Raw genomic sequence first — 27,250 nt, 5'->3', positions numbered from 1 at the left:
GCAAACCTACCTGCGTCGTCCCCCGTTCGCATTGGCTGTTAACCTAAATTTCTCATTGTGCTCATCTCTCCAAGCCCAAAGGGACACAGGTCACACAGCTAGCCTAGAAAAGCTAATCAATCAGCTGATCCGGCTAAAGGGCCGGCTCCCCGGAACGCGTTGAGATTGGCACGAGGCGGATCTGGTTGTTGAACAGCTAGACCAGAACGTGGAAGCTGCTGGATCCCTTGTTAGGTGCGTAGATCGAAGATGGATGGCGAGGGGCGTTGGCGCTGTTGGGTTTGAACTGGCATGGCACCACAGCTAGGATTATTTCGCAACCACCGGTGTCTACCGGATTACCGGAAGGTGCAACCACACACTTGACGCTTGCATGATCCAAAGGGCATGCCATGGTCCTCTCCTCGCCCCCCTGTACTACTAGCTAGATCTGGAACATCTCAAGATGAGATGGTATATATCAAACCTACTACCATTGGACATCGCCCCAGATTCATGCTCATGCTCTCTTCACGTAGAGTCGTAGACTGCAGCAGCCAAATAACAGTCAACCGGATCAGAGACCAGCGACCGCTGCAACCTACAGCAACAGCCCAACAAAAGTCAGCCGAGCAGCTTTTACTTATATTTTTAGAAGATTTTAGGTGTTTAGGACAACTTTTTCTTAAGATCTTTTCTAAGAATCTCGATTTCTAGGTAATTTAGCTGCCACGAGAATTTAGATACCTCATGGCTTTGTGTGCTGAGAATGATGGGGTCTGCATGGTTTAGGATTTAGAAAGATGTGAATTCCTCTCGTCGCGACGGTTTACCATTGATTTTGGCGATTTTCATTGAAACGATTTTCATCAAATCGAACTAAGAAATAAAACGTTAACGGCCAAAACTCAGCCGAAAGCCGAAAAAACCCACTCCTAGGTTTGTTTGGTATAACTACAACTTAAGATAGAATAGTTGTAGTTATGATTTTACTAAAGCCAAACACATCAATGTAACACCAAATTAATACAACTCATCAACTTATAATTCACACATATGTTCATCACTTTAAACCCACAGCTATATTTGCATAGACCAATTTAACACATAAACGCAGTTCATCAAATATTAGTTTAACTCATAGACCATAGACAACACACGTATATATAACTTGTTTATCAATTGTTATGTAAATAGTTTCGTTTTGCTGAAATATAATAGCTTGTTTAGCTCGCGAGCTAGCTCGTTAACAAATCGAGCTACTCGTTCACTAACCAAGCTAGGATATTAGCTTAGCTTCTGAGAAAATTAACGAACCGATTCGATTCGAACCGACCACGAATGGAGGGAGCCAACAAAACACGAGCATTTTGTACAGTCCTATCCCACAAAGTCATTATGTAACACACAAAAATAGCAATCTATAGTGTCAAAAAACAACACGTCGGAGACCATAACATCTGGTTGGTTCGTTCGACATTTTAAAGTTTCACGCATCTTTTGTAATGATCACTTATGAGAAAAGTGATTCGTCTAGGAAACATGTAAATAAACTATAAACAAAACAAAATGTGTTCTGTTTGTACTGTAGATTTTTTTTTGAAACAGAAGATAAGCGAGGTCAGCTAATGCTCCACCGTTCCAATTATAGAAAACAGCTGAAAATGAATACGAGATCGATTGCTTTATTTCCTTGGAACCAGCATGTCCAAAAGGATAACATATAACAAACACAATATTTACAAAGGAATCATATATAAACACCTCATAAGACCTCAGTATACAACAAGAAAAAAAATATGCGGCAATGTAAAATGGCATGTGGGCCGCCTAAGCATTTAGGATCAGACATCAGCATACGCTAGATAACTATTAGCCATCAGACCAGCTTAGTCAATTCTCCAGCGTCCAAGTTCAACAGCTCGGCTTTAGCTTACTCATCCAGCATAGTGTAGGACGGCAGGTCCTTCACCTCCAGCACATCATCTAGAACCAGTTCCCGCTCCAGCTGAGTTCTTGTTGATTTCAAGACCTCCTGGTACAACAAAGCCAAAGAAGTAAGAAATTAAGAATGCCAGTGTCTTAAAACAGAAAGAGAAGGATCAATGTACTCAATATGCTAACATTGAATTCCATATAGGAGGCACGTTTCACAAGCCACTGAGCATCAAGCAACCGAAAGGCCACACAGTACAGGTGGTCAAAGGCGTTCTCATCACGTCCAAGCAATTCAAGGAAACGAATTCCATACTTAGAAGATGGAACACCTGCATAAATATGACAGTTCAAACAACAAAATGTGAAATCCGCAGATATGTGTAAAGGGGAATTGGGAACAGGAAATTACTTGACTTCAGATCCAACATCTGGACCAGCATGAATGAAACGTTGATACCAGCAACTGCAAAAGGGTACTCCCAATCTGATCTCTGCCCTTGTACTTTGTTCAGAAGCATCTGAAATGAATTCTGCACGAGAATGTGTACAGGTGAATGGTCAAAAATCAAAAAATTAGGAAGACAACAGAAAAAGGTGTCAGATCTAAGTTCTATACAGGGTAGTTCCTAGCAAAAAAGATGAGGTTCTCCAACGATATGAGTCCACCACCCCTGCATAAATGCGATCAGTATTAGATGTGTTTATCAACTGGGTTAATTTTCTCCATGAGCACATTCTCCTTACGATCAAATTACAAGAGGACCTGAAATCAGTAGATGGATCGTTGCCTTGCCAACCCATCTCCTTCCATAATTCAGATTTGAGTGGTGGAATCTCACGAGCGGGATAAGCTAAACGCCAGAGTTGCCTCAAGGCATCCTAATAATGATAAAGCCCATAAATTATTAATTAATTTACTTCATGAGATGATGTCAACCTAGAAAACCAATCTACATCAGTAATACACACTTGATGTTCAATACGGGAGCCATCAAAAGAGATTTGCAATCTGTGTCTTAAAGTATCCAACCTTTGTTCCTGGAAAGTTGAAGGTTCAATACATTATAAACTAATAACTGCAATCTTATATACCTTTCTCTACATTACCTGTAAAGGGCTAAGATATACTGGATTTATTTGGTTCTCTGAAGAGAAGGGGGATAATCTACCAAAGATAGATCCTGAGCTCACAATAATGCTTGCTGCAAGGAAAATAGTAAGAAAAGAATATCATTTTTTGCAAGGAAAAACACTAATTTTATCACAAGAACAGTATTCATAAAATAGTAGTAACATATACTATCTAACTAGAAACGTCAAAAGTGTGAACAAAATGACCCGCTACATCCTGATGCTACAAATTGTTATACCCACTGAAGGGTGCCCTGTGAATATATTGTTTTCAGTTTTTACAACTTCCAGCAATGTAATCGACTTCTTACTTATGAAAGTCTACTCATTATTCTGCTTAGTTAGCTGTGTTACATTGCTGGAATTACTTGTGATAGGTTCTCAAGAAAAGGAAAAAGACAGAAACTTTTACATTACTTCTAAAAGATAATGGCAATAGCAAACAATGAGAAGAAAAGCATAAGAGCAGCTGCATCCACCATCTCAATCTCTATATCTGCAACCAAACTAAATTATATATTTGGATGCACAAAAACAGGACCAATCTGTTTGCATTCAACCAGTGGACAATCAGCAGCGATCTTGTCATGGAACATTGGCTGTCTTGGAAGGGGGGGGGTGCCAAATATGAACAATGTTTTGTATACAGTAAATAGATATATCATTTTGGGGAAAAAGGTTTAGGGTCCAACTGAACTCCTATCGGCTATTGCCATAATCACAGCCAAGTCCACGCCGCCAGTAGTTAGTTCAAACAGAAAGGTGCTACCAAATAGCACATTTTGTATTTGTTTAGCAGTGAATAGAAATGCATACATGTTGGGTACGTGAGACAGGCATATTAGCGTAGACCTATAATGTCAAGTATGAGAGTTGGCATGGTGTATAGGTTGCTAAATAGCTATAAAAACTAGACACTACACTAAGAGCTACAAAGGATTGAAGGGCTGGTCAGTAAATTGTATCACAAGGTATATAAAATCAGGAACTGAAAAGAACGACAATTGACTACTAATGTCATGCATTGATGAATTTAGTATTAATAAAGTAGTGGCTAAAATGGAAATTACCTAACCATTGTGCCCATTGTGTAATCAAGTTTGAGAAAAGAAATGACCAGTGTAGTTGTTCTTTCTTCATATCATCATCCCACAGATCCTGTTTTCTAGGATCATACACCTATAAAAGTTTACTGATACATTACCAACAAATATAGAATCCTGCACTCATGTAACAAACTGTAGGAAAATATCGAGGCAATTGTGAACCAGAAAACAGACTAACCTCTGATCCAAAGTTGTCATCATTGGACTTCCCTAATAGAGGTTCATTGAGGGAATCAGCACTGGATATGTCAACATGCTCGTTTTTCCTTCCATCAACGTCTCCATGATGGAGTCGCCGCCTCAGATTGGTAGTTGACATAAAGATCTAAAACTTACAAACCCGATTTAAAAACCATGCTGCAAAAAAGTGAGAAGATAAACTTTATTACTTTCCATTTGCTGCAGCAGAACCATAATACAAAATACTACCTCCGTTCTCAAAAACTTGTCGCCGCCAGTTCATTTTCGCACTAAACCGCGACAAATAAAATAGAACGGAGGGAGTAGCATACAGCGCATCATGCATTCATGTGCAACCATCCAACCATAAGCTTCATTAGAGTCTGCGAGGTGGCACTGTTGTATTGAAAGAACAACCCAACAAAGGATTGATTCTACGGAAAATACATGTCATGAAAATTTGGAGAATCTACTTGTTTGAGTTTGTAACCTATTTCTGTTGGGAGTCTCAAAGGTCATGTGGTTGCATAAGAACACCGAAAGCAGCCCAGAAACGTCATGCCCAAACAATCCATGGTCTCACAAAACTTAAACAGTAAGGTTTATAACTTTGCTTGACCAAAACACAGAGAATCCGCACAGGGCAACGCAACGCTGCCAATCAGTCGTCCATCAAACCCCCCTTAAGAATGCAGCAACAGCAATCCAACCAAGCTGCTCTCCCAAAGTCCGAAACCCTAGCTCTCTTACGTTTCGACTTACCGTATTGTTCGACGCGTGTAAAGCTCGACCCTTCAGCTCTACCCCCTACCACGAGACGAACAGATTCAGAAAGGCGGAGAGAGAAATCGAACTCACCGACGAGCCCCGGCAGCGCAGGCGAAGGTGAAGGCGCAGAGGAAGAAGCCGTCCTACCCTGCCGAACTTATTGAAAGAGGGAGACGAGTCGTCTCGAGAACTGGAGGTCGATTCGGCCTCGAAGCTTTAAACGCGAGGAAACCAAAAAAAAAAGGAGAGAGATGGACAGGGGAAGGGTCGAAGTTGGGGAGGGGAAGGAAAGAAGGTGCGTGAGAAGAACCTTCGGTGCAAAGGAAGTAGGTACTCAGTACTCCAACATTGACTCGGCCGGCTACCGGCTGGCACTGCTGCCGCCGAGACGAACCTCCATGGGCTACAGGCCCACAGCTAGCGTGTGGGCCGGTTTGATTCAGATGCAGGATGCTTTACTCTTCGCACCATGTCCTTCAAATGATAGAAAATAAGAAAACAAAAAAAAGAAATCTCTACTAACTATTAAGAGACTAATGTAGACTGCCCCCGCCTCCCTACGCCCGCCCGACCGCCGCGACTATCGCGCACCGCCGTGATCCGCCCTCCCGCCCGCCCGAGCAATCCGTCAACAACCATCGCGACCACCGCAATCCGCCCGCCCGCCCGCAGCAAACCCTGCCTCCCTACGCTCCGCGACGCCGCAACCGCCGCAGTACGCCCGCCCGTCCTCCGCAATCCTCCCAAGTAAAGGCGCTCCTCCACAACGTCTAGGAGGAGCAGGGCTGTGCGGCTTGCGCCTGTCCTCCTGGTATCCCTCTCCCACCACCAGCATCTGGTGCTTCTCTTCGCCTCGCCCCAACCACGCCGCCCTGCCCTGCCACTCACGTACCAAATATCTCCATCCAAGCTCTATTTAGGTGGAAAAGAGGCAAGCAAATTTTATTGTTTTTTTTCCATTCATGTGTAAACAGGAGCGGCACGAGTACCTGACATTAGCGAATTTAGGTCTTCAGAAAATTGAGCTTGGAAAATATGCAGGACGAGACTGTATGATTTGTTCGGGAACACCAGCGTGGAGGTAGCAACGCCAAGCATGGAGATGCTGGGGTTCAAGAACATGCCGCAAGGTCTCAGAGAAGACAACGAGGAGATTACTCCTAATGGTTGCATATATGTAGGTACAAATCAAATGATGTTAGAATGTGTGGTACCTACCAATAATAGATTGTCTAATTCCATATAAAAATGATAACTCTACAGCAGGTCGCCAAAGATTAGTTTTTACCATACATCGAGATTATATAATAAAATGATATCATTGATTAAAACGAATATGTATCATCAAATTTGTAGATAATTATAATTTTATAACATATCTATTTGATGTCATAAATCCTCATACTTTTATTTATAGTTTTGATTAGAATTTGAGATGCTTAGACTCTAACAAAAGTTAGAACGGCTTATAGTTCCAAGTGGATGGAGTGTTTTCACAACTATAAATTTAATTTCATCCAGAGAATTCATGGTGCTCAAAAACCAAAATATTTTACAAAACAATAGTACTCTTCCAAAACTCAGAATTGCATCCAAATAAATCCCTGCATTCAAAATCAAACAGAGTGAGAGGGCATCTCAGGTCTACATATGAGCAGCAGATTTCTGCAATCCATGATGTGCAAGGAAGGAATCAGTCCTGGTCGACGAGGATTGGTCACCCATCACAACTTGTATGAAAACCTTTTAGGTTCACTGATTTCGACGACCAGATTGTAGATTATGATGTGATGGTAATTTGTTGCTTCTTTCGTACTGGACCAAATTAAACATGATTGGTCACCCACCATAGCCTAAATCCATTTTATCTTTTGCTTAAATGACAACCAGTTTGCAATTTGGTCTCATCTTCCCCTTGTCCCTGGTCAGTATATATAAAATTTTCTACCCTTCTGTTTGAAATTAAGGAGCTTCCTGTGTACTAAACCCATTTTACATCTTGTCATCTACACACGATATCCATTTTTCTATTGATGCACCTAGATACCAAGCTCACCTATTTTGGTTGGAGTTGGGAGTTTTAGATAGGAGGAGCAGAGGGTGATCGAGGTGCAGATTAGGATGTGGCAGCAGGGGGTACAGGACAATGTAGAGCAGATGAAGAACAAGTAGACTGCAACTTTGGATGACGTACTAGCATCAGCACAAGTTGATTCGTGCAATACCAATGGTGCATCAACAATAGGCGTGTAGAACTACAGATTTTCCATTTCTTCTTTTTCTCGTGTATTCTGTTGTTTGATGTTGAATCGTTGACCCTATTTGTTCTTTTGACAATCGCAAGTAGTTCGCGAGGCAGCTATGCTCAACACAAGTGTATGATGAACAAGCACAAGCTCCGCAAGCTCCGGAAGCGACTTTGCCGCCAGACATGAGAGCTCTCTCCTCTCCAGTTCGAGGTGATAACATTGTGTTTAGTTTCTCTGATAGCGTCTTACCATTAGCTATTCTGTTGTTTTGAAAGCATGTCTTCTTGAGAAAAGCTGACAAATAATATTAATTGATCGATTTCAGGACGTTAACTTTTGGACAATTAGGCCCTTGTCTGATATGATGGTTCGAGCTGCCACAGATGTTGTCTGCTTCCTTCTCAATATCTATGAGAAAATGATGGGAAAGTTAAGAAAAGCATCTTTATGGCGTCTGGCAGTTTGCAATGAGCTGCACTGTAGGTGCTTTTGCTTAAACGACAACCAGTTTGCATATTGGTCACCTCTTACCAGTTTCCTGTGATGTTCTTGCATTTAGTTCGTGGTTCTTGCTCATTGTCAGGGTAGATTAAAGTCGTCTCTTACAGATGCTGGGATAATCTGACCTTTCTTGCTGCAGAGAATTTTAACACTGGGATGACCTGATGCTTATTGTCGACAGTGCCTTAACAGTTCAACAAAAGGAGGCGTACTACTTGTTGAAATATTGGTAGCTAATGACAAATTCCTTGACCTATTTTTAAAAGGTACATGTTAGTTACTTGGAATTAACCGGCACATTCAACATTGTTATCTAAAGTTAATTATGATGATCAAAGTCTATGTGTAGTCATTGATTTTTCTGATAGGAGCAGTGATTGCAATCTTTTGTAGACTAGAGTTTCTGATACTACCACGGTAGTTTTGGACGACCAAACCCTTGGCTGTCTGAGCTCCCAATCCACATTCTTCAACCTTTTTGTTGTTCATATGTATACTAGATCAGTGATCTTTATTTACTACTACAGTTCTATGCTATAATGAGTTTTTTGAGTAATGATGAACAACTGTGTTTAGGACTATAGTTTCTGATGCTGCTACTTTGTTGGTGGTAGTTGAAGACCAGACCCTTGCCTATCTCAACTCAGTCTCACTACTTGTTGGTTTCTTCGTAGTTATTAAAAATATATTTTGTTACATGCGTCCATTACCAATTCTGGAGGATGGTTTTGTTCCTCATGGTATAATGGCTCTCGCGCAACATGCTACTCTAGATGTGTGGTCATATCCTGATTCATGGTGTTCTTATGCCAATCCAATCCTGGAAAGGTCGCATATATTCATTGACATGCTAAATTGCTACATACTCCCTTCGTCCCAAAATAGTATTTGTTTTAGCTCTTGCTTTTTGTCTATATTCAAATGGATGGTGATGAATCTAGACACATATATAAAATATATACATCAAGTGTTGTATGAATCTAATAATTATCTAAAACGAATTTTAATTTGGGATAGAGGGAGTAGTTTTTTGTTTCAGGATATAAATGATGTGAGACTTCGAAAGGGAAAGCGCCTAATATGTTCGATTGTGGCGTACCATGACAATTCTTTCATATTGAATAGGAAGATCTGATAGATCTCTGAAACTTGCTTATGTTTCCTTTCCTCTCCACTGTTTAGAGATATGGATGATGATAACACAAGTAAAATACAGGTGTCTCCGTCCGATTCCTTCAAAAGGGTGTTGAGAACAATTTTCTGACATGTTTCTATATTTACAATAATTTAATATTTCGTTATTCATTTCTATTTTGTTTTCAATAGTTGGAGAAAAGGCTACATGTTTTACTATTATTGAATAGTTCTGTAGCTCAAGCATTCATAACACTTCTGCTTGTAATTTTGTATGTTAGTAAAATTATTTGCCTTAGTTTAGTTATTGAATTCTAAGTTTCCAACTACCCTTTAGGAGTATGTGGAAGAGTGCCAACAGAAAAGTGTTATCTTGGTGCTCAAACAATGAACATATTTATTTTGTGTCTTTCCTTTCCAAATAGGGAATGCCTCCTAGAATTTAGGGAAGCTGTGTCAACCCTGATATTTGCTGCCATTTGGTATCCTGATTTACCTAAACTTTGTGACCTAAGGCACATATTCGCAGAGAGATATGGAAATTTTGTTGAGCATTTTGTTGGCCAGGAGGTACGCAAGAATATGTCGGTAGCATTACTTGCTTTGGTGTGACTTATATCTCTGCAGGTCTTTGCAAAAAAGACAGTAAAGTTCTCTGTGTTGGACGCGATGGGGCTCTCATCCAAACCTCTCCACAGTAAGACTTGTGCCTTAATTTTTTTTCGGTGTCCTGATTTGGACTAGGCTAAGTTCGTTGTCATGTCCCTGTTTCTTGTATTTTGTCTGATAACCTAGATGTCATTTGGTTGCCTGGTTTTAGTCTCTATAGCGCCATATATGTCTCTTGACTTGGTTAGCTCCATCTCTTGAATCAATAATTACAGAATGCTACGTTTTGCTAGCTCAATCTAAAGAATCTCTGAATAAACTTATTGGTCCTTTGTTTCTGAAGGAGGGGTGAAACATGACATCTCTTGTCTGTCTCAAGATTCGTATGGTCCATACATTGCTGCGTCATGTATGGATAACATGTAAATTCAGACCTTGACATCGGACAACTAAAATAGTTTTCATGTCGCTGATAGATACTGATTTTGACCGTATGCCTTCCAGAATCTACTTGTACAGTGTTCTCCATATGAACAAGGGTCTCATAAAGGTTTACACTAGCATCAAGATAAGAGTCTTTTTTCGTCAAGGTCACTGAGTGGCCATCTGGGGTTCTCACTTCAGTCTCTTGACTTGGTTAGCTCCATCTCTTGAATCAATAATTACAGAATGCTACGTTTTGCTAGCTCAATCTAAAGAATCTCTGAATAAACTTATTGGTCCTTTGTTTCTGAAGGAGGGGTGAAACATGACATCTCTTGTCTGTCTCAAGATTCGTATGGTCCATACATTGCTGCGTCATGTATGGATAACATGTAAATTCAGACCTTGACATCGGACAACTAAAATAGTTTTCATGTCGCTGATAGATACTGATTTTGACCGTATGCCTTCCAGAATCTACTTGTACAGTGTTCTCCATATGAACAAGGGTCTCATAAAGGTTTACACTAGCATCAAGATAAGAGTCTTTTTTCGTCAAGGTCACTGAGTGGCCATCTGGGGTTCTCACTTCATATATACCTTAGTATATAGATAATGTCGTAACGCATGAGCACTTAGCTATTATTAATAATTTGTGAGCCGTTGCAACGCACGGGTACCTATCTATTATGATGGCGAGGACAACTCCATTGCCGCTAAGAGTCAAATCAAGGTATATGAACTATACAAATAATTTTGCTTTCCATAATTTGTATTTTGTATTATATACATGGCCTTGTGACATGTTAATACTGAACAGTTTGAGACATGACTTCAAGTTCTTGAAGGTAGAGAACTTGGGAAATCAATTGGTTCAACAAAAAGGAAAGCCCAAGATAGAAGTGTATGAAAAGGACAGGAAGAAGGGTGCTGGGGCTTTAACAACTCATGCTAGGGTAAGTTGTGTTATGACATGTGAAAAATCTTGAAAAACTTGGGTTGAAAGCCTAGAAGTGCATTTATTCCCTCACTTCCCAAATTATAGTTCGCTTTAGCTTCGTGAGATGTACTCCTACATCCCAATTTTTAGAACATGTCTCTATAAACCCAGACCATATTATGTAATGGTTTATGTAAGAAATTGAATTTGATCATTTAGTTTTTTCTCTTTGGCAAATATCCATGCTACTAAAATGTTTTATTATAACCAAGTATTTGCTAGCTTCATGTGCAAAATAAGGTTTTAGGCTTTTGCAACGAAAAAATATTGAGTGTATGTTCTTTCTATTAACGCTTAGCTCAACATTCCACTTACCCATATATGATGTCTTAATTTTGTTACATAGGTTCAGTAATGTTCTTCCAATACTACTAGCATATGTTCAAAGTCACCAAGCTCCTGACAAGCCAGTTCTGTGGATTACCCATAATGCAAAAAGTTTTGATGTCCCTTTCCTTAACCAAGAGTTTGACAGAAGTTCAGCCCAGGTTCCTGAAGATCATTTGGCTATTTGTCGATAGTCTTTGTTCAGTGAAAAAGTCGAAGAAAACAAAAGGTATGTCATTGTACATCTAGGTTCCTCTAATCATATAATGTCTACTCGTACCTTGTTAAGACAATACTGATAGCTCTTTCTTGGTCATTTTAATACTGCAGCCTCTTTCTATTCATACAGTAGTAGTAGATAGAAAGTGTTTCTGTCGCAATGTGTATTAATTCAATATCACAACTCAACTAATCATATTTTATTGCAGGCGATAGGTTTCTGTCACAAGTCTAATCATACAGTAATTAGAAAGTGTTTCTGTCACAAGTCTTTCTTCATGCAGGCGGTCGGACTTGGGTACAAATCTGTAGCACACTTTCTAATTGCCAAGCATAATAACAAACAAGTGCCCACTGATATAGTGCGAGAGCCAGAGCAGCACGCCTTTGCACAGATTGTTAGCTTCTTAGGTACTTTTGATATCTGATTACAGCAGTCGATAGGTTGAGAGTTTGTTGCTTCATTCATACACGCGTCTAAGGTTGGATCGCTCATGTTCCTTCAAAAGCTCAATGGTATTCAGAAGTCAGTAGGTCAGAATGGTGCAGGTAAGCTGCTACTGGATTGAATACATTACTACTATAAAAAGTACACTGCAGATGGCAAAAATGACCGGATATGAACTCAGATATGTTCCTTTCACTTTATTTTTCTTGAAAATATTAACCACTGTACTTCGAAAACTTCTCTGTTCTTTGGCACAGTTGAACCTGATACATCATGAGATATAATAACGTCAGTGGATTTGTGGGAAGATGGTGGCTCAGATGATGGATATGTACTTGTTAAGCAGGAGGATGTTGTTGATGAGATGACTTCATTTATGGCTGCATGCTTGGTGTCAATTAAAAAGACCAAGGTAGCTGTTTTCTTCACTTGATGGGATCATCATGCTGAGCGAGGAGTTTCATGTCTCTGCATCTTTATATGAGAGGTGCTTTACATATTTAATGTGTGAATTTTATGTCTATGCAGGACCTGCCCCCTGATCAACTTCAAAAAGGTTTCTTTTTCTTCCCTTAATTAAGAGGAACGGTCAAATGAAATTTTTTATTGGATATTCTGATGTTAAACTTTTTGACTGTTCATATTCCAGCGCTTAGGAAGACGTTTTCAGCTGAAAAGAAGAAAAGTAAAATCCGGAAGGCATTGGATGGAACTAAAGTCATTTATAATGTTGCTTCATGGGGCGCCACTGCTGTTGGGTATGTTTTATAATCGCACTAACCTTGGACAGTAATATTTTCTGAAAGAATTATCTTCCCACAAAATAATCACCAAGTTGAATAGGGGTCTACTAGCTTGGCCCCCTAATCTCTATATAGCGTTACGCTAACTATTTGAGTAATCTATCATGCAGGGTCTACAATAATCGAGCATTACATACGGTCGCAACTACAACGTTTTAGACTTCCTGCCGTGTGATATCCAAGTTCCTTTGAATATTGTGTCAACAACTAAGGCATGTTAGAATTGCTTGCGTGTGTGCTTTTTCATTGTTCAGCAGCATAAAGCTTGAGACCATTTGTTTAGTCTATGCAGATGAGTTCGACTGCTAATTAGCAGCGCCTCCCAGTCAAAAGCAGCATGTGTATTGTATAACTGTAAATATTGCCTTGATTTGAACAAACTTGTTTTTTGTGCTAGAACTTTATTTCACGAACTTCATATGATAGACCCTACTGTAGAGTATTTCTTTCTCTTCTCATTTCGCATTATTGTTATCACTTCTCTTTCAACGAGAATTTTCTTTCTTATTTTATTTTATTTTATTTTATGTAGAAGTGTAGAACTATATAGTCTCTTTGGCTAATTTAATGTGATTTTGTTATCTAGAAATATGGACTAATATATTTATGTCATCTTTAAAAGTGGTATTTTGAATTATTAGATCGACATGTTAACAACTGGGTGGGGGTATTTTATCTACTATCTTTACTACTATAATACACTACTTTTAATAGTTTCAGTCGTGGTTTTTGTGCGTCGCGCCCCACCCGCTCGCTCGTTCTCCACGCTTCGCTATCCAAGAGCGTCCGCCCGCTCTCTGACATCCACAAATACTATCCTTTGAGCATTACATATCTTTTTGAACTGATTTAGTTGTGCATTACCATTTTATTCAATATTTTGTATGCCGTTGCAACGCACGGGCACCTACCTAGTTAATAATATAAGAGTGAAATGCTATTTTAGAGATGTTTCTCGCTTGTAAATATTATTATAGAAAAGTTTAGGATGTGTTTGGTTGAGTAGTGGAAGAGAATAGAGTAGTTTTATTCCAATTTTTTGGATGTTTGGTTTTTAAATAAAATAAGAGCGAAGTGACTCTTGTATCTCCATATGAAAATTTATTATAAATAGTTGGAACACTATCGCTCCAAAAAAAGACCGGATGCGAGCACTCTCCCCCTTCTCCTTCCATCTACATTCATACTAGTGTCTGGGGCGCGCCCTTGGCGCGCTTGAGCTAGTTTGTAATTGTTTTTTATGATAGTCCTGTAAATTCTAAATTAATAGTAAGTGGGTTCCTCAACATTAATCTTAATTCATATTGTGATTAATTAAATCTATGTTATATTGTATCTAGGTATCACAACTAACCATAACAGCGAAATAAATGAATGGACTATGATGAATCTTGAGTGAGGGAGAGGTCAATGCATGTGCCAAACAAAAATGTCACGCCACTTTTCACATGCCTAAATAAACCATATTTTATAATAATAAGTATTAAGAGACTCCTTACCAAAACCTGAAGGCAATCCTAAAACCATAGGAGGTGAAGCTGGATGCATCCAATGGCTCCACTTTCCATGTTGAGATTCTAAGTGGGTGAAAAAATGATGAAGATCCCATTGAACCTAGGAAAAAATTACATTTTAGATTAATATTTAGAAGACAAAGAAAATTTTAAATATAATGAATCATTCTACACAACTGTAGATACCACGTACTAATTTATAAAAGAAAAAAGTGTCATTACCTTCAGTGAATCTGTCCATAGCGATTCTGACATGGTCGACAAACTCTTGGCGCCAATATTCATTCAGTGAAGCAGTAATCGGAAACATAAATGTTAATTTTGCTCTCAGCATAAATAAAATGTTTAAATGAAAGCAAATCCAAACTATACCTTCTTTCAGGAGCCTCATCACCTTCGAATTTCATCCCTTCCAACAAATATTTTCTGCTTCTTAGCTTCAAGGTAAAAATCAAACAAAAACAAAAAGGAGTGGAGATATGCATGGTGCAGATGTATCATATACCGAACCTAAATGTATGGTACAAAGGAATATCGTCCGTCCTTATCAAGCCAATGGAGTCCGAGTGTAGTGGGATATCCCCACGATGCCTCCTGTGTTCATGTATGTAGAGTGCAAGGATGGGTATGGAGATGTGATAGTCGCCTAGAGGGGGGGTGAATAGGGCGAAACTGAAATTTACAAATATAAACACAACTACAAGCCGGGTTAGCGTTAGAAATATAATTGAGTCCGCGAGAGAGGGTGGAAAACAAATCACAAGCAAATAAGAAGTGTGACACGCGGATTTGTTTTACCGAGGTTCGGTTCTCGCAAACCTACTCCCCGTTGAGGAGGCCACAAAGGCCGGGTCTTTTTCAACCTTTTCCCTCTCTCAAACGGTCCCTCGGACCGAGTGAGCTTTCTCTTCTCAATCAAATGGGAACAAACTTCCCCACAAGGACCACCACACAATTGGTGTCTCTTGCCTTGGTTACAATTGAGTTGTTCGCAAGAAAGATTGAAAGAAAGCACGATTGCAAAAGCCAAGCGACAAGAGCGACAAATAACACACGGATCACTTTCTCTCTCAAGTCACTAATCACTAATGATCTCTTTTCTCAATTGTGAAACTTGGAGAGATGGAGGCTTTGAATGTGTCTTGGAATGGATTGCTAGCTCAAATGTATTAAATGTTGAAGGTTGGAATGCTTGGATGATGTGAATGGAGGTGGTTGGGGTTGTATTTATAGCCACCAACCACTTCCTAGCCGTTGCTCAAATGTATTAAATGTATTAAATGTTGAAGGTTGGAATGCTTGGATGATGTGAATGGAGGTGGTTGGGGTTGTATTTATAGCCACCAACCACTTCCTAGTCGTTGCTCCATTCTGCTGAGCGCGGACGGTCCGCGAGCCAGGTCCGGACGGTCCGCCCCTGTAGATCAACGGCTGAAAATGCAACAGTCAGCAGTAACGGCTATATCAACGGCTATATCGCATTTAATGCGTTGTCAGATGTCAGATGAAGCCAGTCGCGGACGGTCCGCCCGGACGGTCCGCGAGGCCGCTATAATTCATTTCCCTGAACCCGTCACCTTCGGGTTTTTCGGTTTCTTGCCAACCGGACGGTCCGCGCTAGAGGCCGGACGGTCCGTGCGAGGGCTCAGACGGTCCGCTCTTTTCCTCCGGACGGTCCATAGGCAGACTTGGATTTTTGCATTGGTTCTGTCCGAGTGTCATCCTCGTGTTGCGGATGGTCCGCCGTAGGGTTCCGGACGGTCCGCGCTTGGCCTGTTTTTCCAAAAAGCTTCTCCTGTCCGGAATAATCTACGGTATTCCGGACAGTCGACTTAGTATAGTTGTAGATGAACCTTTGGCACCTGTAGAACATATAATCTAGAGCAAACTAGTTAGTCCAGTTATTTGTGTTGCGCAATTTCAACCACCAAAACTATTTAGGAACTAGGTGTAAGCCTAATTCCCTTTCAATCTCCCCCTTTTTGGTGATTGATGCCAACACAAACCAAAGCAAATATAGAAGTGCATAATTGAACTAGTTTGCATAATGTAAGTGCAAAGGTTTCTTGGAATTGAGCCAACACTTACAAGATATGCATGGATCGTTTCTTTCTTATTTAACATTTTGGACCACGCTTGCACCATATGTTTTGTTTTTGCAAACTCTTTTATAAATCCTTTTCAAAGTTCTTTTGCAAATAGTCAAAGGCAAATGAATAAGATTTTGAGAAGCATTTTCAAGATTTGAAATTTTCTCCCCCTGTTTCAAATGCTTTTCCTTTGACTAAACAAAACTCCCCCTAAATAAGATCCTCCTCTTAGTGTTCAAGAGGATTTTGATATATCATTTTTGAAATACTATTTCTCCCCCTTTTGAACAATAGGATATCAATTGATAATATTCTTGGAAACACGAAGTTTTTTGAAATTGGTGGTGGTGCGGTCCTTTTGCTTTGGGCTCATACTTTCTCCCCCTTTGGCATGAATCGCCAAAAACGGAATCATTAGAGCCCTAGAATTACTTTCTTCCCCTTTGGTCATAAATAAAAGTGTTAAGATTATACCAAAGACGAAGTCCTTTTGCTCTCTCCCCCAAAGATGGAGAGTGACATGGAGCAACGACGAAGGATAAGTTACGGAGTGGAAGCCTTTGTCTTTGCCGAAGACTCCAATTCCCTTTCAATATACCTATGACTTGGTTTGAAATAGACTTGAAAAACACATTAGTCATAGCATATAAAAGAGACATGATCAAAGGTATGCAAATGAGCTATGTGTGCAAATCAACAAAAGAAGTTCCTAGAATCAAGAATATTTAGCTCATGCCTAAGTTTGTTAAAAGTTTGTTCATCAAGTGGCTTGGTAAAGATATCGGCTAATTGATCTTTAGTATTAATGTAAGAAATCTCGATATCTCCCTTTTGTTGGTGATCCCTAAGAAAATGATACCGAATGGCTATGTGTTTAGTGCGGCTATGCTCGACGGGATTATCCGCCATCTTGATTGCACTCTCATTATCACATAGCAAAGGGACTTTGGTTAATTTGTAACCGTAGTCCCGCAGGGTTTGCCTCATCCAAAGCAATTGCGCGCAACAATGACCTGCGGCAATGTACTCGGCTTCGGCGGTGGAAAGAGCGACCGAATTTTGCTTCTTTGAAGCCCAAGACACCAAGGATCTTCCCAAGAACTGGCAAGTCCCCGATGTGCTCTTCCTATTGATTTTACACCCTGCCCAATCGGCATCCGAATAACCAATTAAATCAAATGTGGATCCCCTAGGATACCAAAGCCCAAACTTAGGAGTATAAGCTAAATATCTCAAGATCCGTTTTACGGCCGTAAGGTGAGCTTCCTTAGGGTTGGCTTGGAATCTTGCACACATGCATACGGAAAGCATAATATCCGGTCGAGATGCACATAAATATAGCAAAGAACCTATCATCGACCGATATACCTTTTGATCCACGGACTTACCTCCCGTGTCGAGGTCGAGATGCCCATTGGTTCCCATGGGTGTCTTGATGGGCTTGGCATCCTTCATCCCAAACTTGTTTAAAATGTCTTGAGTGTACTTCGTTTGGCTAATGAAGGTGCCCTCTTGGAGTTGCTTCACTTGAAAACCTAAGAAATACTTCAACTCCCCCATCATAGACATCTCAAATTTTTGTGTCATAATCCTACTAAACTCTTCACATGTAGATTCGTTAGTAGACCCAAATATGATATCATCAACATAAATTTGGCATACAAACAAATCATTTTCAAGTGTTTTGGTAAAGAGCGTAGGATCGGCCTTTCTGACTTTGAAGCCATTAGCAATAAGGAAATCTCTAAGGCATTCATACCATGCTCTTGGGGCTTGCTTGAGCCCATAAAGCGCCTTAGAGAGCTTATAGACATGGTTAGGGTACTCACTGTCTTCAAAGCCGGGAGGTTGCTCAACATAGACCTCTTCCTTGATTGGTCCATTGAGGAAGGCACTTTTCACGTCCATTTGATAAAGCTTAAAGCCATGGTAAGTAGCATAGGCTAATAATATGCGAATTGACTCAAGCCTAGCTACGGGTGCATAGGTTTCACCGAAATCCAAACCTTCGACTTGGGAGTATCCCTTGGCCACAAGTCGAGCTTTGTTCCTTGTCACCACACCATGCTCGTCTTGCTTGTTGCGGAAGACCCATTTGGTTCCTACAACATTTTGATTAGGACGTGGAACTAAATGCCATACCTCATTTCTAGTGAAGTTGTTGAGCTCCTCTTGCATCGCCACCACCCAATCCGAATCTTGTAGTGCTTCCTCTACCCTGTGTGGTTCAATAGAGGAAACAAAAGAGTAATGTTCACAAAAATGTGCAACATGAGATCTAGTGGTTACCCCCTTATGAATATCGCCGAGGATGGTGTCGACGGGGTGATCTCGTTGGATTGCTTGGTGGACTCTTGGGTGTGGCGGTCGTTGCTCTTCATCCTCCTTGTCTTGATCATTTGCATCTCCCCCTTGATCTATGCCGTCATCTTTAGGAGGCTCATTTGATTGATCTTCTTCTTCATCAACTTGAGCCTCATCCTCATTTTGAGTCGGTGGAGATGCTTGCATGGAGGAGGATGGTTGATCTTGTGCATTTGGAGGCTCTTCGGATTCCTTAGGACACACATCCCCAATGGACATGTTCCTTAGCGCGATGCACGGAGCCTCTTCAATACCTATCTCATCAAGATCAACTTGCTCTACTTGAGAGCCGTTAGTCTCGTCAAACACAACGTCACAAGAAACTTCAACAAGTCCTGAGGACTTGTTAAAGACTCTATATGCCCTTGTGTTTGAGTCATATCCTAGTAAAAAGCCTTCTACAGTCTTAGGAGCAAATTTAGATTTTCTACCTCTTTTAACAAGAATAAAGCATTTGCTACCAAAGACTCTAAAGTATGAAATGTTGGGCTTTTTACCGGTTAGGAGTTCATATGATGTCTTCTTGAGGATTCGGTGAAGATATAACCGATTGATGGCGTAGCAAGCGGTGTTGACCGCCTCGGCCCAAAACCGATCCGAAGTCTTGTATTCATCAAGCATGGTCCTTGCCATGTCCAATAGAGTTCGATTCTTCCTCTCCACTACACCATTTTGTTGTGGCGTGTAGGGAGAAGAGAACTCATGCTTGATGTCCTCCTCCTCAAGAAAGCCTTCAATTTGAGAGTTCTTGAACTCCGTCCCGTTGTCGCTTCTAATTTTCTTGATCCTTAAACCGAACTCGTTTTGAGCCCGTCTCAAGAATCCTTTTAAGGTCTCTTGGGTTTGAGATTTTTCCTGCAAAAAGAATACCTAAGTGAAGCGAGAATAATCATCCACTATTACAAGACAATACTTACTCCCGCCGATGCTTATGTAAGCAATCGGGCCGAATAGATCCATGTGGAGTAGCTCAAGCGGCCTGTCGGTCGTCATGATGTTCTTGTGTGGATGATGGGCACCAACTTGCTTTCCTGCTTGGCATGCGCTACAAACCCTGTCTTTCTCAAAATGAACATTTGTTAGTCCTAAAATGTGTTCTCCCTTTAGAAGCTTGTGAAGGTTCTTCATCCCAACATGTGCTAGTCGGCGATGCCAGAGCCAGCCCATGTTAGTCTTAGCAATTAAGCATGTATCGAGTTCAGCTCTATCAAAATCTACTAAGTATAGCTGGCCCTCTAAAACACCCTTAAAAGCTATTGAATCATCACTTCTTCTAAAGACAGTGACACCTACATTAGTAAAGAGACAGTTGTAGCCCATTTTGCATAATTGAGATACAGAAAGCAAATTGTAATCTAAAGAATCTACAAGAAAAACATTTGAAATAGAATGGTCAGGAGATATAGCTATTTTACCAAGACCTTTGACCAAACCTTGATTTCCATCCCCGAATGTGATAGCTCGTTGGGGATCTTGGTTTTTCTCATAGGAGGAGAACATTTTCTTCTCCCCTGTCATGTGGTTTGTGCACCCGCTGTCGATGATCCAACTTGAGCCCCCGGATGCATAAACCTACAAAACAATTTTAGTTCTTGACTTTAGGTACCCAAACGGTTTTGGGTCCTTTGGCATTAGAAACAAGAACTTTGGGTACCCAAACACAAGTCTTGGAGCCCTTGTGTTTGCCCCCAGCAAACTTGGCAACTACCTTGCCGGATTTGTTAGTCAAAACATAAGATGCATCAAAAGTTTTAAATGAAATGTCATGATCATTTGATGCAATAGGAATTTTCTTAGGCAACTTAGCACGGGTTGGTTGCCTAGAACCAGATGTCTCACCCTTATACATAAAAGCATGATTGGGGCCAGAGTGAGACTTCCTAGAATGAATTTTCCTAATTTTGCCCTCGGGATAACCGACAGGGTATAAAATGTAACCATCGTTATCCTGAGGCATGGGAGCCTTGCCCTTAACAAAGTTGGACAATCTTTTAGGAGGGGCATTAAGTTTGACATTGTCCCCCCTTTGGAAGCCAATGTCATCCTTGATGTCAGGGCGTCTCCCACTATAGAGCATACTTCTAGCAAATTTAAACTTTTCATTTTCTAAGTTATGCTCGGCAATTTTAGCATCTAATTTTGCTATATGATCATTTTGTTGTTTAATTAAAATCATGTGACCATGAATAGCATCAACATCAATATCTCTACATCTAGTACAAATAGTGACATGCTCAATAGTAGATGTAGATGGTTTGCAAGAATTAAGTTCAATAATCTTAGCACGCAAGATATCATTATTATCTCTAAGATCGGAAATTGTAACAATGCAAACATCTAGGTCTTTAGCCTTAGCAATTAAATTTTCATTTTCTATTCTAAGGCTAGCAAGAGAGATGTTCAATTCTTCAATCCTAGCAAGCAAATCATCATTATTATCTCTAGGATTGGGAATTGAAATATTACAAACATGTGAATCAACCTTTGTATTTAAATTAGCATTTTCATTTCTAAGGTTGTCAATCATCTCACGGCAAGTGCTTAGCTCACTAGATAGTTTTTGACATTTTTCTACTTCTAGAGCATAAGCATTTTTAACCTTAACATGTTTCTTGTTTTCTTTAATTAGAAAATCCTCTTGGGAATCCAAAAGGTCATCCTTTTCATGAATAGCACTAATCAATTCATTTAATTTTTTCTTTTTGCTCCATGTTAAGATTGGCAAAGAGAATACGCAAATTATCCTCCTCATCACTAGCATTATCATCACTAGAAGACTCATATTTAGTGGAGGAGTTAGATTTAACCTTCTTCTGTTTGCCGTCCTTTGCCATGAGGCACTTGTGGCCGACGTTTGGGAAGAGGAGTCCCTTGGTGACGGCGATGTTGGCGGCGTCCTCGTCGTCGGAGGAGTCGCTTGAGCTTTCGTCGGAGTCCCATTCCCGACAAACATGGGCATCACCGCCCTTCTTCTTGTAGTACCTCTTCTTCTCCTTTCTTCTCCCCTTCTTGTCGTCGCCCCTGTCACTATCACTTGATAATGGACATTTAGCTATAAAGTGACCGGGCTTACCACACTTGTAGCAAACCTTTTTGGAGCGGGACTTGTAGTCTTTCCCTCTCCTTTGCTTGAGGATTTGGCGGAAGCTCCTGATGACGAGCGCCATTTCCTCATTGTCAAGCTTGGAGGCGTCTATTGGTTGTCGACTTGGTGTAGATTCCTCCTTCTTTTCCTCCGTCGCATTGAATGCGACGGGTTGAGCTTCGGATGTGGATGGATCATCAAGCTCGTTGATCTTCCTCGAGCCTTCGATCATGCACTCAAAACTTACAAAATTCCCGATAACTTCCTCGGGGGTCATTTTAGTATATCTAGGATTACCACGAATTAATTGAACTTGAGTGGGGTTAAGGAAAATGAGAGATCTTAGAATAACCTTAACCACTTCATGGTCATCCCACTTCTTGCTCCCGAGGTTGCGCACTTGGTTCACCAAGGTCTTGAGCCGGTTGTACATGTTTTGTGGCTCCTCCCCTTTGCGAAGCCGGAACCGACCGAGCTCCCCCTCGATCGTTTCCCGCTTGGTGATCTTTGTGAGCTCATCTCCCTCGTGCGTTGTTTTGAGCACATCCCAAACTTCCTTGGCGCTCTTCAACCCTTGAACTTTGTTATACTCCTCTCTACTTAAAGAGGCGAGGAGTATTGTTGTTGCTTGAGAGTTGAAGTGCTCGATTTGGGCCACCTCATCCTCATCATAGTCTTCATCCCCTACGGACGGTACCTGTGCACCAAACTCAACAACATCCCATATACTTTTGTGGAGCGAGGTTAGATGAAATCGCATTAAATCACTCCACCTAGCGTAATCTTCACCATCAAAAGTTGGTGGTTTGCCTAATGGGACGGAAAGTAAAGGTGTATGTTTAGAAATGCGAGGGTAGCGTAGGGGGATCTTACTATACTTCTTGCGCTCTTGGCGCTTAGAAGTGACGGATGCCGCGTCGGATTCGGAGGTGGATGTTGATGAAGTGTCGGTCTCGTAATAGACGACTTTCCTCATCCTCTTGTGCTTGTCCCCACTCCGATGCGGCTTGTGAGAAGAAGATTTCTCCTTCTTCTCTTTGTGGTGAGAAGAAGATTTCTTCTCCTTCCCTTTGTTGGAGGAGCTCTTCTTCTTCTCCTTCCTCTTGGTGCGGGACTCTTCCGATGAAGTGCTCCCGTGGCTTGTAGTGGGCTTTTCGCCGGTCTCCATCTCCTTCTTGGTGTGATCTCCCGACATCACTTCGAGCGGTTAGGCTCTAATGAAGCACCGGGCTTTGATACCAATTGATAGTCGCCTAGAGGGGGGGTGAATAGGGCGAAACTGAAATTTACAAATATAAACACAACTACAAGCCGGGTTAGCGTTAGAAATATAATTGAGTCCGCGAGAGAGGGTGGAAAACAAATCACAAGCAAATAAGAAGTGTGACACGCGGATTTGTTTTACCAAGGTTCGGTTCTCGCAAACCTACTCCCCGTTGAGGAGGCCACAAAGGCCGGGTCTTTTTCAACCCTTTCCCTCTCTCAAACGGTCCCTCGGACCGAGTGAGCTTTCTCTTCACAATCAAATGGGAACAAACTTCCCCGCAAGGACCACCACACAATTGGTGTCTCTTGCCTTGGTTACAATTGAGTTGTTCGCAAGAAAGATTGAAAGAAAGCACGATTGCAAAAGCCAAGCGACAAGAGCGACAAATAACACACGGATCACTTTCTCTCTCAAGTCACTAATCACTAATGATCTCTTTTCTCAATTGTGAAACTTGGAGAGATGGAGGCTTTGAATGTGTCTTGGAATGGATTGCTAGCTCTTGTATTAAATGTTGAAGGTTGGAATGCTTGGATGATGTGAATGGAGGTGGTTGGGGTTGTATTTATAGCCACCAACCACTTCCTAGCCGTTGCTCCATTCTGCTGAGCGCGGACCGTCCGCGAGCCAGGTCCGGACGGTCCGCCCCTGTAGATCAACGGCTGAAAATGCAACGGTCAGCAGTAACGGCTATATCAACGGCTATATCGCATTTAATGCGTTGTCAGATGTCAGATGAAGCCAGTCGCGGACGGTCCGCCCGCCTGGCCCGGACGGTCCGCGAGGCCGCTATAATTCATTTCCCTGAACCCGTCACCTTCGGGTTTTTCGGTTTCTTGCCTACCGGACGGTCCACGCTAGAGGCCGTACGGTCCGTGCGAGGGCTCAGACGGTCCGCTCTTTTCCTCCGGACGGTCCATAGGCAGACTTGGATTTTTGCATTGGTTCTGTCCGAGTGTCATCCTCGTGTTGCGGACGGTCCGCCGTAGGGTTCCGGACGGTCCGCGCTTGGCCTGTTTTTCCAAAAAGCTTCTCCTGTCCGGAATAATCTACGGTATTCCGGACAATCGACTTAGTATAGTTGTAGATGAACCTTTGGCACCTGTAGAACATATAATCTAGAGCAAACTAGTTAGTCCAGTTATTTGTGTTGCGCAATTTCAACCACCAAAACTATTTAGGAACTAGGTGTAAGCCTAATTCCCTTTCAAGATGAGTGTGGTGGGACCTGAATTTTGGTGGCGACAATTGTAATACGACAAAGTTAGTAACTGAAAATAATAATTTGTAGGTATAGAAATACATAAAGGTAGGACTTGTGAGAAAAATATAATTTGTAATCTTTGGAAAAGCACATTAGGGAGTATCTAAAAACACTAACAGAAACCAATTTTGAATATAGAAGGTTTAACTGAGTAGCAAACAGGTAGTGAGATGGTGTAGAGGAGGCTTAAGTGGGTTTACTTCTGATTTTGCCGGTCAAAGTTTAAGAGTCTAACCAAGAGTGTACTAATGTATAGACATTGCATCTCGGTACCGAAAATGAAATCATTAGTAAACACATTGCAACCTAGGAAAAAGTATCACTATACTAACATATTTTATTATCCTAATGGACAGATGAGTATGGAAACACAAATCTTAACCAAATTGATTAAGTGTGTACCCGGGTGACTAAAAAAATAAAGTGTGCATGCATGAACTATCAACCAGGGGAAAGAAAACCCATGTTGTAGCCTGCAATGAGCACCAGAAATTTGCATCCTCAAAACATGAGAGGAGTCTGATCTTAACCGAATTGATTAAGTGTATAACCGGGGTGACTAAAAAAATAAAGTGTGCATGCATGAACTGTCAACCAGGCAAAAGGAAACCAATACTATAGCCTGCAATGAGCACCAGAAATTTCATCCTCAAACCATGAGAGGAGTTTGGATGCACACATACAAATTCCATCCATATGGCAGTTTATATTATTATATAATGGTTATATTGCTTACATTAAAAAACCGAGAAAACCCAAATGAATGTTGGTACGTACATCAGGAATTTCATGAGAAAATTGAGTAGCATGAATGATTCAACACGTGTTTAGTAAAAAACTATGATATTCATTCACGGGGCGTTTGGATCCCTTCATTTTAGAGGAATTGGAATTCACTCAATAAAGTAACTTATTTAGTTTGTAATTTGACATTTTATCACTTTCCAAAGTTCAGATATAAGCCTATCTCAAATTCATGGGGTGGAGGATGACAAATGATTTTATGCATTAATAGAATTTGTTGCTACTCTGTAACTTATATGACACTCTTCGTCTTACTCTTCTATAGTAAAAATGTAGTACATAAATATCTCCGACATCTTGCTAATAATAGTATACAAATATATTTTGTATAAAACCGAATTATCTTAATTGATATATGCCTAAATTACTATTATTAGAATGGAATTCAATTCCAATGGTCCAAACGGGGCGTCAATGTAATTGAAAGTGAATATCCGAAACCATTCTTAAGTTCATATGCACAAAGAAAGTGTTAGATATGGGCAAAGTCTCAAAAATGCATGTTTCATTGCTGATCATGGTGGGTGGCGAATTCAACAATCCTCTGCTCAATTTGTAGACATAAAAGAACTGAAAGAACAACATATTTGATGGGCCAATAATCCAAACGTACAAATGAATAGACAAAGAGCGAATATCTAAAACTATTCTTAAGTTCATATGCATAAAGAAAGTGTTAGATATATGCAGTCTGAAAACTGCTTGTTTCATCGTCGAGCAAGGTGGGTGGCGAATTCAGCAATCCTGTGCTCAATCTATAGACAGAAAAAGAATTGAAAGGATGACAATAATCCAAACGTACAGATGTAATGGACAAAAGAAATATAGCATCTATTGGAAATTGACAGCTGACATGATTGACTACAAACCAAAATGTAAACCCCTAGCTGCAACATTTTTAGCACAATCTAAAAAGTCTGCACGAAGAGGGAGATATACAGGTGAAGATATACTTCTACAATAATAGCTGATGCTAATTCAATTCATTGAACACTACTTTTACACCAATCTTTTACTTGAAAAAATAACATGCAAGAAAAACCATTTGGGATCGGAAGCAAAATTGGGAACATTGACAGTGACGGGTGAAAGTGATTCCACTCATCGAAGGTATATGGAACTCGATGTGAGGCTACCATACTGGTTGTTAGTAAGTTTCAGCTCTATCGGCCCATCCAGTTCTAGGTGCCTCACACCGGTGTCACACATGAACGTGCCTTTGGCGTAAATCGCGCTAGTGCCGCTAACCCAGCCACCAACGCCCGAAATTCATGGTGCCGTGAAGACCTCTGTCCCTCGGGCACGCCACAGCTGGAGTTCTTCATCCGCGAGGCGCCCGAGCGAATGAAGTCCATGAGCACCAGCCCTTCTCATCACGTTCTCCATGGGCTTCTTCCTCAGTAGCTTCCTTGTTTGTCTTCGCCGTGGACAGCGCCACCAGTCGCAGGAGGTTCGTGCCACCCGTCGCAGGAGGTTCAACCACTTCTACTGGATGCTGGCCCGATGGTGAGGCGGTACCCAATGTTGAGTTTAGCGACGTCACGTCCTCACGGCGCCGAGCTAGCGACGAAGTGACCTCCGTTTTTATTTTCCTACTGCCCCTTCGTGCGTCTAGAAAGATCTAGAGTAGCATCGACGACGAAACGGTCTCCGTTTTTATTTTCCTACTACCCCTTTGTACGTCTGGAAAGATCCGGATTAGTGGATATGCTGCGTCCGTATTCATTCCTTTGCCTAGATGCATTTGTGACCATTAATTCAGGATCGTGGGGCTGAAATGAAAAACAGTGACGTGGCGCAATGGGAGAGCTGAATTGCTCTCGGCTTTAATATATAGAAATGTCTCTCTAACCAAACAAAGAATAGAGCGGCTCCACTTTATTCTACTCTTCGACCAAACAAAAAAATTGAGGTAACCGGTTCTTCTGACCAAATGCAGGATAGAACGGTTTCATTCTCAAATACTGGAATGAAACTACTCCATTCTGTTTGACTCTTCAACCAAACACGCCCTTAATCTGTTAGTACTAATGCAGACAAGTCTAAG

At 41.0% G+C, this 27,250-nt stretch overlaps 1 protein-coding gene, 3 non-coding genes and 1 pseudogene across 5 annotated transcripts; 4 read left to right on the top strand and 1 right to left on the bottom strand.

Annotated features, from left to right (window-relative positions):
* Window positions 1-1,638: 1,638 nt before the first annotated feature.
* Window positions 1,639-5,568, bottom strand: LOC103634598 (ELMO domain-containing protein C). Of its 2 annotated transcripts, none has more exons than XM_008656999.3 (10): window positions 5,193-5,568; window positions 4,333-4,511; window positions 4,119-4,227; window positions 3,025-3,119; window positions 2,887-2,955; window positions 2,681-2,796; window positions 2,534-2,588; window positions 2,327-2,447; window positions 2,104-2,246; window positions 1,639-2,014 (listed from the first exon to the last, which is right to left on the bottom strand). In XM_008656999.3, the coding sequence occupies exons 2-10, from the start codon at window positions 4,471-4,473 to the stop codon at window positions 1,913-1,915; spliced, it is 951 nt and encodes a 316-aa protein (XP_008655221.1). In that variant the 5' UTR covers window positions 4,474-4,511; window positions 5,193-5,568; the 3' UTR covers window positions 1,639-1,912. The 2 variants fall into 2 exon arrangements, with proteins under 2 accessions (XP_008655221.1, XP_035819510.1); XM_035963617.1 differs by having other exon boundaries at window positions 4,333-4,534; window positions 5,193-5,549.
* Window positions 5,569-8,216: 2,648 nt separating this feature from the next.
* Window positions 8,217-8,311, top strand: LOC111590734 (small nucleolar RNA Z157/R69/R10). The gene has a single exon (XR_004855774.1). It is a non-coding gene; the product is annotated as a small nucleolar RNA Z157/R69/R10 (small nucleolar RNA).
* An 87-nt stretch (window positions 8,312-8,398) lies between these two features.
* On the top strand, window positions 8,399-8,501 carry LOC111590735 (small nucleolar RNA Z157/R69/R10). The gene has a single exon (XR_004855776.1). It is a non-coding gene; the product is annotated as a small nucleolar RNA Z157/R69/R10 (small nucleolar RNA).
* Window positions 8,502-8,560: 59 nt separating this feature from the next.
* On the top strand, window positions 8,561-8,693 carry LOC111590755 (small nucleolar RNA snoR80). Its single transcript, XR_004855792.1, has one exon. It is a non-coding gene; the product is annotated as a small nucleolar RNA snoR80 (small nucleolar RNA).
* A 2,080-nt stretch (window positions 8,694-10,773) lies between these two features.
* On the top strand, window positions 10,774-13,101 carry LOC103634600 (uncharacterized; annotated as a pseudogene).
* The last annotated feature ends 14,149 nt before the right edge of the window (window positions 13,102-27,250 follow it).

The sequence above is a fragment of the Zea mays genome, chromosome 1 (genome assembly GCF_902167145.1).
Source record: "Zea mays cultivar B73 chromosome 1, Zm-B73-REFERENCE-NAM-5.0, whole genome shotgun sequence".
NCBI classification, from domain to species: domain Eukaryota; kingdom Viridiplantae; phylum Streptophyta; class Magnoliopsida; order Poales; family Poaceae; genus Zea; species Zea mays.
Note: the sequence above shows the minus strand (reverse complement) of the source record. Positions and strands in the feature narration are given on the sequence as shown.